Consider the following 14,629-nt stretch of genomic DNA (forward strand, 5'->3'; position numbering starts at 1 on the left):
GTAGAGCCATGCATTCAGAGATTCTTTTAAACCTTGACCCTTATATACCAAGGCTACACTGATCTCTCCAAGGAAAACACATCGGCGGAGGGGAGGTCAGTTTGAGGGCGGATAATCTCCCTGCTTGTTGCCAAGGAGTGAAGCGAGATCCAGGGGGAGGCCTCGGTGCTGGGGGCTGGGCTCAGAGAGTCCCAAGTAGCAAGGGGCTGCCCAGTTAATAACGGGGGGAAGCCACAGGCCAAGCAGTTGTACGTGAGTGTGCAAGGGGACGTATGGAATATAACGTAAACAACTTGCCTTGCCAATGGCTCCCTCATTCCCTGACTCCAACTTTCCCTAAACTGCCTCTGAGAAGCCTGACATTTCCAGAATGACTAACCAAGATCTCAATCTCCTATTCATATAGAAAGGACTGCTTGTCAAATGGATGCTAATCTTAAGATGCTTATCATGTAGATCCTGTGCTGTGTTGCTTGAAATACAATCCGTGGAAGAATTATTCATACTTCAATCATTTGGCTAGACTTCATAATTTACTTCAAAATAAAGGGATACTCTTAATTCCTAAACCCAAGCAAAACTTCATTCTTAGCGGATAAGCCAATTTTATATGTGTGGTTTTTCCATCTCCTCTTCCTGTCTGCCTCTGCAGAGAAGATATAAAACTACAGATCTGGATTGTAAATTCTCTGTCATGGTCATAATGGGGCAGCGAGGAGGTTACGTTTCCAGAGTTTAAAATATGATAGAAAGTTCTTAAAGCCCACATCAGATGACCGTCTGTGAATTTAACTTGAAAATATCTCATTTCAGAAGTAAAATAGAAAAATTCAAACAAGTGGGCGTCTTATCTCTGTCTCGACTTGTGTGTGATCATCCGTTTCTTTGAGACATCTTTATAAAGCAAGTGAGTCAGTCCTGCTGTTCACAAGCACTTCAGAGTACAGCCGCTGACCAGGGTCAGGAAGGTAGCGCCTAGGTTGGGAGTGTGTCAAGCTTACTCTCATCCCTATCAGGATTTCAGCTCTTTGAACGTTCACATGGGTCTCGAGTTTTCATATCAAGATGTAGAGTCTTTGACCTTTGTATATATTTCAAGATCTTGTATTAGACTGAATCAGGACACTGTGTCTGTTTACCTGCACAGTAGAGAGAGGTGAAGTCGGATGGCCAAACTCTTACCTGGGCTTTTATTTAAAGACGGCATATGAGCTCACTTAGCGTGCCTGTGTATCTATGCTCACATCCTACTTGGTTTGCTGTTGTTACATATATTGCTCTAGGTTAAAACATTTCCCTCCTCACCCTTCCTGGTTGCGTCTTCCCCAGAGCAGTGACTTCATTTGTGAACTCTCTTTGTGATAGGGATACAATTACAAGCAAGACAGACATGGTCCCCGCCCTGCTTAGAGGAGACCTGCTATTTTTTGAATGTTTGCTGTATGTCAAGGGCTTACATACACAATCGTATTTACTTTTCACAACAACTCCATGAAATAGATATTGTTAACCCATTTTTACAAATGAGAAACTGTCAGAGAGGTTGAGTCACTTGTCCCAGGCCACACAGTAAGACATTGTCACAGTAGGGATTTGAACTTGTGTCTTACTTCAAAGCCTTGGTTCTGAGTCAACCCATGTTTGATTTAAAAAAATTAAATAGTACATAAGAAGTACATAATGACTAGGAACATCAAGACAGAAACATCCCCAAGTGGAGAAAACATGGGAGCCAAAAACTCGAGACTTGAACTTAATCTCCACTGTGCTCTTCCAACCACATGTTCCCACCTCAAGACCTTCACGTTTGCCGAATCCCCTGCCTGGAACTCCATTTGATCCTCTCTTACTGGTTCCTTCTCTTTTTTCAGGTCTCATGTCATTGTTACCTCTTCAGAGAGGTCTTCCCAGACTACTGTAGTGTAAAATAGCCCTCCATCCCCAACAAGTGTATTCTATCATGTCATCCTGTTTCATGTTCTTTAGGGTACTTACAACTGGGATGTTATCTAGTTTGTTGTCTGTGTTGGTTGGACTTCCCCATCACAGTGTAGGCTCCACGAGATCAGGACCTCATCTAGTTTTTTATTTCCTCAGCTCTAGTACATTGTAAACTCTCGGAGACTCTATATTGAGTGAATGAACGTTTATTTTCCTTATCTGGAAAAAGAAAGGGGCTTGATTCTCTGAGATTCCATCTACATATTACGTGCTGAGATTCTGCCTAGTGGTCAAATGGGGTTGTGGCTCCTCTGTCAGAATGGAAAGTACATACCTTGAACCTAGATTCCATGCACTTCCACCCATGGATTTCCCCCAGGTTCCTGGAGTCTAGAAAAAAATAAAAGTGAATAAAACTCAAGTAGGAAACAGAGCAACCAACAGACTGCAAATGAGTTTCTTCCACCTATAATTCTCCCTGCCATTCCCTGCCCCACTTTAGTGTTTTTGTTGTTGTTGGTTGTTTGTTTAAAGTTAGGTCTCTGGCCAGAGCCCACCTCCCCCATCGTTGGATTGATTCAAGCTTGACATAGGGCCCAGGCTGGAGCCAGTCTTTCCAAGTGACTAGACACAGGGCAAGGCTGTACTTTAAATGGGAAAGAGTCCCAAGTTAGAGGCAGCAAGTTGTAGAGGAGAGCCTGGCCTGTGTATTTCCAATTTAACCGCAGCTGAGAAATTTAACTGTAACTCTGGAAACTTCAGCTTGGATGATCTCCCTCTGGTAATTAAACCCTACTTCACATCCTTCAGGTCAGCATCCCTTCCTCCGGGAAGACTTTCCTGGCTGCTAGATTAATCTAGGCCCCCAGTCCCCACTCTGCGTGCTCCCACGGTACTAGGAATCACCAACACGCATGGTCATTACTTACTGTCTGCTTCCTCTGCAGAGTAGGAACTTCGTGAGGATAGTCGTTTGACACCGTTTCCAGCACCCACACACAGTCCCCACCACCCAGGAGGCCCCCCTTAAATGTGTGTTGAATGAAGAATGAATGAGGGAACGCTTCTTTTGCCTGAGTGATGCTTTCTCATTGTTATTCTATTCTGTTACCCAGAAACTAATCTGGGTGCCAGTTGCTCTGTACCAAAGAAACTCGCTCACCTGGTGGTCCTCAAACTTGGCTCCACAGTGAACAATAAATACTAGGGGAGCTTTAACAAGACTGATGCCAGGGTCCTACCCGCCGAGATTGTAATTTTGTTGGTCTGGCTCACGGCTTGGGTGTCAGGATTTTAAAAGATTCTCCGAGGACTCTTATGTGCAGATTGAGAGCTGCCGATTTAAGTTTTCAGAATTTATCCCTTGCGTTGATCCTTATAGGCTTGAAGCAGCCCAGGTGGGAGAGGGCAAGGATATAATTCATGGATATTGTATCGTTCCCCGACAGTTTAAGAGGTACTTTCACAACTGTTATCACAGCTGATAATAACAAGCTGAGGGATCTACTCACCGGTTTAAATATTCCCTTTATGTTGATGACTCTTAAAAATCGACATCCTGTCCTGGCCCCTAACTGCACATACCAGTATCTAGCCTGCTAGTCCGAACTGCCCTACCGGTACCTCACACTCAGCAAGCCCCGGTGGTGAGCTTGTTACTCTCTCGCCTGCCCGCAGGGGTTCCCTCTTGTGCTACTCAGTGTGTTACACCATAGCCCCGTCCTCCCTTGGCTGTGGCCTCCTTCCTCCCAGCCAGAGGCCTCGAGCTTCTAGCCCCTCGCTCTGCCCTTCCTTTCCCTTCCCGTGCCCACTGCCCCAGGTCGGAGTCCTCCATCACTCCTTGCTGGCTTGTTGCTGACTGACCTCCCCACCTCCCTTCTCTCCCTCCAGAGTGACCGGAGCTCCCTACCCAGGCACAGACTGGATTCCGTCCCACCCTTCCCGAGCTTCCCTAGTACTGACAGTCAGGTTCAGGCACCTCAACACAGCCTTCAAGACTTCATGATCTGGTCCTAAGCTGTGCTTCTTCCAGGAAATGCTTCTCAACATGACTCAAGCCACACCACGTGACTCAGTTTCCTGAGCCTGTAGGGCACTTCCCTGCCCTTATGCATCTGCTGTTGTCGCATCCTCTTGGAGGGCTTTTCCCTACAATTTTCAGCCTTTCAAAATCCTTCATCTCCAGTGATGCCCTCTCTGAGATCCTCCTTGAGCCCTTTTGTCAAAATTAATTATTCTTCACTCCAGCATGTTAAGGGTCCCATTGATGAATATATTACAGTTGACCCTTGAACAACACAGGTTTGAACTGCATGGGTCCACTTATACACAGATATTTTTCAATAGTAAATACTACAGTACATGGTCCGTGGTTGGTTGAATCTGTGGATACGGGGGAACCGTGGATATGCAGGGCTGACTATAAGTTATATGCAGATTAGCCCCTCATTGTTCAGGTGTCAACTGTATTGTCTCTTTGAGTTCATAGTCAGGGATTGAGGCTTATGCATCTTTGTTTCTCTGAGTCTCTTATCTGGAGTAGGCACTTAAATGTTTGTTGAATTGAAAATAGGAAGGGCAGTGTTAACATCCCTTGAGAATACACTGAGGTGAGGGTAGCTTGCTGAAGGGCATTCTGAAGCACTTCGGCTCAATCTTGAAATAGATAGACCTTGGATAAGCAGAGAGGAAACAGGCTACCGGAGACACTGGAGCCAGGGTAACTCTGGTCCGTCGTCCTAGCCTGAAGGTAGACGTGACCAACACTGTGGGCCTTTGTACACGAAGAGGTTCTGTGGGGGGGCTTTGGGCCTCGCCACCAGGTTCTTGGGAATGACCCAGGCCTGTCTATAAAGAAGGAAGGTGCTGATAGCTGGGACAGGCGAGAGTTCCTAGCTGTGAGTGTGCGCGAAGGGTGAGGGAATCCTCGTCGGCTTACGCCACTGTGGTCAGGCTGGGAGGGCTGGGGAGTTTGGTTTCTTTTTTAATAACGATGATTAACATTGAACAAGTGCTGACGGTGCACCAGGTACTGGCCAGACCCGGGAGGGGCCCACGTGGGGACTCACGGTCCATTGTCTGCACCCGCTGGGAGGCAGGCCTTCTGTGTGGTCCCAGTTAGACACAGAGCAGACAGGCCTCAGAATTACCAGGCTTGGCAAAGAACTGAGGACAGGGTTCAGATTATATGCCTTGCGTGGAGGGTCTCCTTCCACCCAGCTGCCAGCACTCGGGTGTCTGTCTCTGTTGTAGAAACAGTGGATTGTGTGTGTGTGTGTGTGTGTGTGTGTGTGTGTGTGTGTGTTGTCATGTGCTTCCTTTGCATACCCTGCTTTGTCCTGGTTCCACCTCTTACTCTACCAGCTTCTGGAGGGCTGTGTTCTTCTTGGTTGTCTCCAAGCCACATCCCAAGTCCCCAGTTCCTTTGTGGAACTGTCTCTGCGGTGGTGCTAGTGAGTGATGACTTTCACTCAGCATCGTTCCCTTTGCAGTGGAAAGGGTGGTCTGTGAGGAATGGGTGCTGCAAGGCTTGAGAAGAGACCACAGTGCAAAGAGATGATCTCCTCACCAGGCTCGGGGAAGACCAGTGCTTTGGGCTTAGCTATGCAGCTGTGATCTCTAGACCAGTCTGATACCACGACTAGTGGTGCAAATTCTGGATCCTTATGTCTCCTGGGACTAGCCCGAATTTTTATTCAGTCTTGTGTTTCTTTATCTCTATATATTGGCCTTTAAAATGTCATATAATTTGGCTTAGATCAAAACCATAGTTTGTTTTTTAGGGGGCGGAGGTGCTAACTCTGCTCAGGGTGAACATTTCTGCTAGCGGTCATAGCTGGGAACAACTGTTGGGGCTGCTTTTGCACAGAGCATTTTCCTTTTCTTTCCATGATCCGTGCCCCCCAACCCTATTTTCTCTTCCTTCTCCGCCCTTCCCACTCTTCCCTGACGATACAGACACCCATGTGCATTGCTCAACCCTGATGGTGGCAAGCAGGTCCCTGACCCCTCCGGGGGATGGTTGTACATGGAGGTCCCCCACCCCAGTGGCTTTCCTCTCCCGCTGAGCCCCTGATGTATGGAGGAGTAGCCCACCTCCTGACCCCTGACCCTGGCCGTCTTCGTTAATTAGCGTACATTGATTTATTTATAAGCAGCAGGTCTTTGCCAGAAAGAATCTGTCCTGTCTCTCTGGGTAGCACAACTGAGGGGCTGGTCTGGCGCTGAAGGCGTTCTAGCAGCTAAGGAATTCCAGTCATCTTCACCTGTTCTTATCATTTACAGGGTGGTGGGAATGCGTGAGCTAATTATCTAACATATTTGAACGTTTTCTCAAATGCATTTATTACTGAAACTTGAGTCTTTCCTCAGTATTTTTTGTTAGTCATGCTTTTCCATCAGCTTCAGTCATCTGAAGTAATAAAATGGCTCATGTGCCTCTAAAGTCCCTGAAACGTATTTGCCCTTTTCCATTGGCGGATCTGCTGCCAACCCAGGAGACTTCTTCTGCAGGATGAAAAAAGGAAATGAGTAAACTGCCCATCGTATTAAATGTCACGAGTGATGCTACTCAGTGTTTGTCCTTTAACACTCTGTGAACATTTTCTTTTGTTATGTGGTCTATTTCCATTTCCTTTTGTAAGTGGGAAATCAGTTCTTGTGCTTTTCTTAGATTTATACCTTCACTCTTTTCTTCCCCACTTAGAGTTGAGAATCATGGCTGCGGGAAAGTTTGCAAGCCTTCCTAGAAACATGCCAGTGAATCACCAGTTCCCCCTGGCCTCATCCATGGACCTCCTGAGCAGCAAGTCACCTCTCGCTGAGCATCGCACAGATGCCTATCAAGACGTGTCTATACACGGCACCCTTCCACGGAAGAAGAAAGGCCCTCCTCCCGTAAGGTCCTGTGATAACTTCAGTCACATGGGGACCCTCCCCCATTCCAAATCCCCACGGCAGCACTCACCTCTGAGCCAAGACGTCATCCAGGAGCACCCACCGCAAGACTGGAAAGGCAAAACCTTCACCTTCAGGTAGCTTCTTTAATTTCATGGGTGAAAATGATTTGTTTTAAAGGGATTTTTTTTTAAGTCTTTTTTTAGGAAAAATGTCATATATGCATAAAGTAGAGAAGATAGATTCATTACCTCCTGTGGACCCATCACCCAGCTTCAACAGTTATCAACTCATGGCCAGGCCTGCTATGTCTGTACTCCCACCCACTTTCCTTCCCCTGGTATTATTTTGAAGCAAATCTCAGACCTCATTTTATCTGTAAGTATTTTGGTATGTGTGTCTTTCAAAGACAAGGACTCTTATTTTAAAAAACATAATAACCACAATATAAAAAACTGTAACACGAAAAGATGCTCAACATCACTAATCATTAGAGAAATGAAAATCGAAACTGCAATGAGGTGTCACCTCACACCGTCAGAATGGCCATCATCAAAAAATCTACAAACAATAAATGCTGGAGAGGGTGTGGAGAAAAGGGAACCCTCCTGCACTGTTGGTGGGAATGTAAATTGATACAACCACGATGGAGAACAGTATGGAGGTTCCTTAAAAAACTAAAAACAGAACTACCATGTGACCCAGCAATCCCACTACTGGGCATATACCCAGAGAAAACCACAATTCAAAAAGACACATGCACCCCAATGTTCATTGCAGCACTATTTACAATAGCTAGGTCATGGAAGCAACCTAAATGCCCATGGACAAATGAATGGATAAAGAAGAAGTGGTACATATATACAATGGAATATTACTCAGCCATAAAAAAAACAAAATTGAGTTATCTGTAGTGAGGTGGATGGACCTAGAGTCTGTCATACACAGTGAAGTAAGTCAGAAAGAGAAAAACAAATACTGTATGCTAACACATATATATGGAATCTAAAACAAAAGAAAAAGAATGGTACTGATGCACCTAGTGGCAGGGCAGGAATAAAGATGTAGATATAGAGAGCGGACTTGAGGACATGGAGGAGGGCGGGGCAGGGCGGGGAAGCTGGGATGAAGTGAGAGACACATATTCACTACCAAGTGCTAGTGGGAAGCAGCCGCATAGCACAGGGAGATCAGCTTGGTGCTTTGCGATGACCTAGAGAGGTGGGATGGGGAGGGTGAGAGGGAGGCTCAGGGGGAAGGGGATATGGGGATGTATGTGTGCATGTGGCTGATTCACTTTGTTGTATGACAGAGACTAACACAGTATTGTGAAGCAATTATACTCCAATAAAGATCTATTTAGGGCTTCCCTGGTGGCACAGTGGTTGAGAGTCCGCCTGCCGATGCAGGGGACACGGGTTTGTGCCCCGGTCCGGGAAGATCCCACATGCCGCGGAGCGGCTAGGCCCGTGAGCCATGGCCGCTGAGCCTGTGCGTCCGGAGCCTGTGCTCCGCAGCAGGAGAGGCCACAACAGTGAGAGGCCCGCGTACCGCAAAAAAAAAAAAAAAAAAAAGATCTATTTAAAAATAACTAACATCTAAAAAAAGAACCATTTCTTAATATCTTCCAGTATTTGAGAGTATTTTGAAGGCCAACTTCCTATATCATTAAGTCCCTCAAAAGGAACCACAGCATTTCTTTTTATCATAACATCAGATTATGAACTACGTCCATCCAATTCTTTTTTTTTAATCTTTTCAAAGAATTTATTACCCTTGACTTTTGCATAAGTCATGGCCTTTATTTTCCTAGCTCTACACAATATTATCATTAACCAGGACTTCTTATACACACTGTTATCACTTTTATTACCCATTGTAATGAAAGATATGAGACACAAGTGAAATAAGATGCAAAATAAATTCCAGCCCAGTTCACAAAATGAGCCGCCAGCCATTCATTCAGCCTTACGTTTCTGTAGCAACAAGCAGCAGCAGTTCCATAGCACCATCACGTAATAGAACCTGCAGCCAGTCTAGGCACTGCAATTCACGTTCTCTATGTATTTAATTACATCCAGTTTGCAATATGCAAACCAACTGTAGGTGAAAGGCCTGTGTGTGTAAGTTGCTATGGAAATATGGAGAGGGAAATGTTTAATTCCTTCTTGGAGGGAAATTGAAGTTCAGGGAAGGTTTCACATTTGATCTGTGTTTTAAAAGTAAAGAGAAGGTATCCGCAGGTGTTGAAGAGGGGGAAGCACCTCCAGGTCAGGATGCAGTGTGAACAAAGCCAGGAAACACTGCTGTGAAAGCCCAGAGAACAGAAATTAAACTGCGTGGTTGAAATAAGGTTTTTTGAAAGTGAGTCTTCAAAATCTTTTAAAACACCGCAAATGTATATCCATCTCACTGTGTAGAAGTAGTGTATCTTATTTCCTCAGAACAGAAGCTGTTGCTCCTCAGTCACTTCCCAAGGACATATTTAGATGATCTCACTCCAGTTAATCTGCATTCATTTTCTTCCCATTAGACACTTTCCCCCTTTATAAAAATGACTATAACTCACAAAAGGCACTCGTCCATCCAATTCTATAGAGATGCCAGGATGTCTGTAAATCAGGAGCTGCCTCTCCTTGTGTAGGTGGCCCCCACTATCCAGAGCATTCCTGTGAAACCCTCCATAAGCTGAAGTGGTGTGAAATGAAGAAACAATTACCTTGGGACACATCTTGCTAAAGGATGCACAAGATAAATGGAGATAAAGCCCAGGTGCTCACAGACAGTTCAAAGCTAGGGCAGTTTGATGCTGAGACGCTGAGTGTAGTTCCAGAGAAGGAGCTTGGTGGTGCCACTCTTGCTGCTGCTCTGTGTACACACTGCATCTGTAACAACTTCTTGAAAACAGACACTGAACACTCTTTTCACTTTTCACCTTTTTTCACAAAAGCAAAAATCCTCCTCAGATTTCTTTTGATTACTGAAATCAGGTACTAACGTAGGTCTTTTCCTAAAAGCTAAGTGATGTAAAGCAAACTCTCGAAAAGCAGGGATACCTGTATTTAGTTGTCAACATGCTGAAATAAAATTGTGTGTGGATGTATCATCGGGTCAGCTTCAGGATACTTTAGAACAAGAATTGATTTCTCCTTCTATCCACCAGGGACCTGGGTAAATAAGCCTCATTGTTGTAAAGGCTTCTTCTCTGCATCTATAATGGGCCTGGTTGTGACCCTGCTTGTTAGAGCTGGTTTAGAAACTCTGCACCCCTTTTCCTGTTGAGGAAGACCAGCAACCTGTGATGCTATCGGGTAAAGCAGGGGATGGTTTCTTCTGCTGTATCTCCTGGTGTCTCTCTTTTTGTCCTACCCTGTAGCAAGGAAAGCCATTTTGATCCTAGCTCATTTATTTGTTCCATGCCTATATATTGAGCACCTGTGTTAATTAGAATACATTGATTTTATAAGCACCATTGCTTCACCAGGAAAATTCTGCTGATTTCCTCTGTGTATCTTAGCTGAAGTGCTGGTCTGACACAGTAGACATTCTAGCTGTCAAATCATTGCCCTCTTACAGGGTGGGGAAATACGTAAACTAACAAGATAACAATGGAACATCAGAAACAGTGTCCTTCCAGAGCTAACATTGTAGTGAGGGACCCAGATAATAAATACAAGTAAATAAACAAGACAATTGCAGATTATACTCAGTGATGTAGAGGAACTAGAGTGATACACTAGAGATTTATTGGGGTTGTATCTTTTTTATAGGGTGGACAGGTCTCTGAGGAAAAGAAATAGTGGAAGGCTCTCTGGGCCTAGGGAGAACAAGTGCAAGGAACCGGGGGTGGGAACAAGTTTGGCATGTTTGAAAAACCCAAAACAAGCTGGGGTGACCTGCAGCTGCGGTGTAGCACATTGAGAGGTGAATAGTACACATGTTGGGAAAGAGCTAGGCAGGCAAGAGTTCAGAATTATTTTTAGTTGTGTAGTTGCAGTATTACAAGAAGAAAATAAGTTGAGGCCCAGATATTCTCTGGAGAAAGCACTGGAGAGTCTGCAAAGTTTCTGACATCAAACCACAATGTTCCCCAGCGTGTTCTGGGGGTCAGAAGGTTCTGCTCTGTGGAGTCTCGCCGGGTGGCCTGCTGATGACAGGTGCATGTGGAGGTGCATGCCTGTGCACGGTAATGTTAATGTCGCATCACTGGCACCTAACACTCTGGGATGCAGAAGCAGAGCCATCATTGCTCCCTCTTAGGAAGGTTATGAGGTAGCAAAGAACCATAACTTATGGCTAGCCAAAATTAAGCCCAAATGCCAGGCTGCACTATGTGGGGTCAGAACCAGCTGGCTTCCTGTGGCCACTTTTTATTCATTAAGTTAAACTCTATATTGAGCTAGGTATCCATGACGTACCACATAGAGACGGTTCACAAACTCATTCCCTGAAGTTCTAAGGTCTAGGCTGGGTGTCTGTTCTTACCAGGGGAAACTCCTAGGGGCCGAGGGTGGAAATGGAGCCACCCTTCCTAGCTTGAGGACGTTCTCGATAAACACCCAAGGCCCAAGCTGTCACCCTGCCAGCAGTTCAAAGCTTTTGAACTTGAAAACTGACTTGGACATAGATCAGACCTCAGTAAAAGATCTTATCAGAGGTGGACACAAGTCATGAGTTTCAAGTCCAGGCTGTGGAAGACTTAACAAGCACTGCTGGTTTACGTTTGTTTCTGATTCAGAATTACGTTCGTCCAAATTCACATCTTTTTTCCTTAACTTAAAATATCTTATTGTTGAAGGTCAGTACAGAGTAACAAATGCACGTCCTTCAAAATGAGGCTGAATGAGAAGGCGAGTGGCTCTGTGTCAAAGGATCATAAAGTCCTCTTCCCCTGCTTTGCAGTCTTGTTAATGTGTTTTTATTTACCTGGCACATTTTAAAAATATCCTGAGGTGTTCCCCGTTTTGAGGAGTTCAAAGTACCGTGTATTCTTTTTTTTTTTTTTTATCCTTTTAAGTATTCCTAATAAGATTATGAGCTGCCTCACTTATTCTTTGGAACAATCCACAGTGTCAACAAGTAACATTTGTGAATGTGAAAAGCTGGGGACAAGATATATGAATGAGAACCTGAGGCTCTAGAGCGGAGAGTGTGACTAAGGTGCTGGACAGAACTACTGTGAGAGAGAAACAGCATTTCTATTCCTAACTCAGCTCTGACAGCCCAGTGGAGCTGTGAAAACACCAACCACCCACCACCCGAGCTCACTCACCACTGGAAGCTGGGAGCCATATGTGTTTTAAAGTTAAGAGTTTTGGATCCCTGAGTCTAGGGACCTAAGACTAGTTAGGTCTTTAACAACATTATTGATTTTTTAAAAAATTCATTCATTTTTGGCTGCGTTGGGTCTTTGTTGCTGTGCACGGGCTTTCTCTAGTCGCGGCAAGCGGGGGCTACTCTCGTTGCGGTGCGTGGGCTTCCCATTGTGGTGGCTTCTCTTGTTGCAGAGCACAGGCTCTAGGTGCGATGGCTTCAGTAGTTGTGGCACATGGGCTCAGTAGTTGTGGCACACAGGCTTAGTTGCTCCATGGCATGTGGGATCTTCCCAGACCAGGACTTGAACCCGTGTCCCCTGCATTGGCAGGCGGATTCTTAACCACTGTGCCACCAGGGAATTCCCAAGATTATTGGTTTTTTCTTTCTTTTTCTTTTTTTTGGGGGGGCTTGTTTCAGGTAAACTCTTTTGGCCTTACTTGTTTCTTTTCATAGTGCATTCAGGGGTTAACTTCAGCTAAGAGTGACTTGCCCAGATGTCAGGTCTGCAAGCCTTCCATTCCATCACATTTGGTGTTGGCGTGATGATGGTGGACCATCTTGGAGGGCCCCACCCACTCTTCATGTGGACCCACCTATACTCAGAGGGAAGCCCTTCAGACAGCACCTCCTTGTCTTGTGAAATACTCTAAGTTGCAAGTTCGCTGTTTTCCCAACAAACATGTTTGCCTTGTTAGTCATTAAAAAGTCACCTTTATTATGATTGAATATCAATTGAATACCCAACCTGTGGGAGGCCCCAGGCAAAGCAGAGGAAATCTCCCCTTTGACCTAAAAATTTGCATTATTAAGCTGTCATATAAACATACGTCATATCCACATGAATTATTACCTCTTAACATTTTATAGTTTTAAAATATCTTAAAGGATATGTTCATTAATTGCCTTGTTTGAACATCATAACCTGTGTGAGGGACAGCAGATTTCATCGTTAGCAGCAGCAGTGTGTTGTCATCATTACAGTTGAGAAAATGGTTCAGGGATATTGAAGCACCTGAGATTAGACCCTAGTGGGTAACTGAGCTGGGATTAGGACCCGGAAACTACTGTAGGGACTTCCCCAGACGCTGCGCTCTATAGCCTCCCAAGAAGGCTGGCCCTGCCGTGGGCATCCTCTGAGCTATCTTCTTGCGTGGAAAGCTTTGGGCCCCCCGGGGTCTGACTGCAGCATCTCAGACACACCCCCTTGAGGAGGATAGAGCCTTGGCTGCCAAGAGCAGGCAGAAGGCGGGCCTGGAAGGGGAGTTGGTCTCCTCGTTCTGAGACCTGTATCTCTTGGCTTTGTTGTTGTCTTGGCTGCCCTTGGATGTACTTGTGGTTTTGAAAGGTAGCCAAAGCAAGAAGCCCGGCGCTCTTAAACGTGCTGCTTGATGTCACAGAAGGAGCCTTTGTTCTGCAAGCAGAGCAAGGCTTCTCTGAGAGGTCTGCCGACGGGATTTCCTCTTGACATTAGCATTGTTTGGCTGGTGTCCCTCTGATTCATCTATCTTCAAGGATGAATTTTTATATCAATCTGGGACCTTCCTTGGGCTGAGAGGGGACCAGTTCCTGTTGTGAGAGGTCTGTGTTGCCAGGAGAGCTGAAGGTTCAGCACTTGGAGTCCACTGTGGGTCCTTTTCCTGCTTGTGGGTACGTGGAGGCACGCATTCCGGGGAACAGCTGCTGAGAGCCTAATTCCTTCTGCCCCTTGTGCTGAGGGAGCATGTGGCTGGACAATGTGGTGTTTCATGAATTTGCATGAGTGGAGCTGACTGACTAGTCACAAGTGTTTTAACTGATGGGGGCCAGAAAGTCTGCAAAATTATCCCAAGTTAAAATCCGGTATCCTTTCCCAGGCAGTAAGTAACCTACCGGGTCACGGTGTCAGCTCTTCAAAGTTAAAGAAAAAGTGTAAGGCACAGGATCTGTGCAGACCCTTCTCTAAACGCTGTTTTAAAGACCTAACTCTGGGCTGTGTTGGTGACCCCTTGTGAAAAATTGTTTCATGTGTTCCTCTTCAGAACCACCAAGTTCTATAACTATTGCTCTCTCCTTAGCAAAGCAAGATGTTCCCCCAGACATGCAAATAAATCACCCTTTAGCTCGCAGGTAATCAGAAGGATCTGCAGTGTGAAGGTCCACACACAAACATGTGCACATTATTTATACATGTCATGTCTGCTGTCTGCAAATTGGAAGCTTTTTGTGCACAGAGGAAAAGTTGGGTTTAGAGTTGAAAAAAATTTATTTAATAGACTAATAGATTATATTTAATAGAAGGTACATTTATTGAGTTAGCAGAATGACCGTGGCTTAACTGCCAAGAATGTCTCCAGAATGTAATAGCCCGTGCGTTGAATTTTTATTTTTAAACTTTCAAGTTGAGTTTTACTAACATTTTGAAACGCCCCTTGGTGTTTGAGCACAGCTGTTGTGGATGGGTTAGTGAATTCCGAGGAATGGTGCACGTCCAGGCTCC

At 45.3% G+C, this 14,629-nt stretch overlaps 1 protein-coding gene across 4 annotated transcripts in view; it reads left to right on the top strand.

Annotated features, from left to right (window-relative positions):
- BCAR3 (BCAR3 adaptor protein, NSP family member) overlaps positions 1 to 14,629 on the top strand; it is a 153,156-nt gene that overhangs the window by 37,670 nt on the left and 100,857 nt on the right. For all 4 annotated transcript variants that reach the window (XM_029229526.1, XM_029229527.1, XM_029229528.1 and 1 more), the window contains exon 2: positions 6,647 to 6,974. In XM_029229526.1, the coding sequence (XP_029085359.1) occupies positions 6,658 to 6,974 (317 nt within the window). In that variant the 5' untranslated portion in view covers positions 6,647 to 6,657. The remainder of the gene's footprint in view (positions 1 to 6,646; positions 6,975 to 14,629) is intronic.

Source organism: Monodon monoceros, unplaced genomic scaffold (genome assembly GCF_005190385.1).
Source record: "Monodon monoceros isolate NGI ecotype Baffin Bay Population unplaced genomic scaffold, NGI_Narwhal_1 Super_Scaffold_18, whole genome shotgun sequence".
Lineage (NCBI taxonomy): Eukaryota > Metazoa > Chordata > Mammalia > Artiodactyla > Monodontidae > Monodon > Monodon monoceros.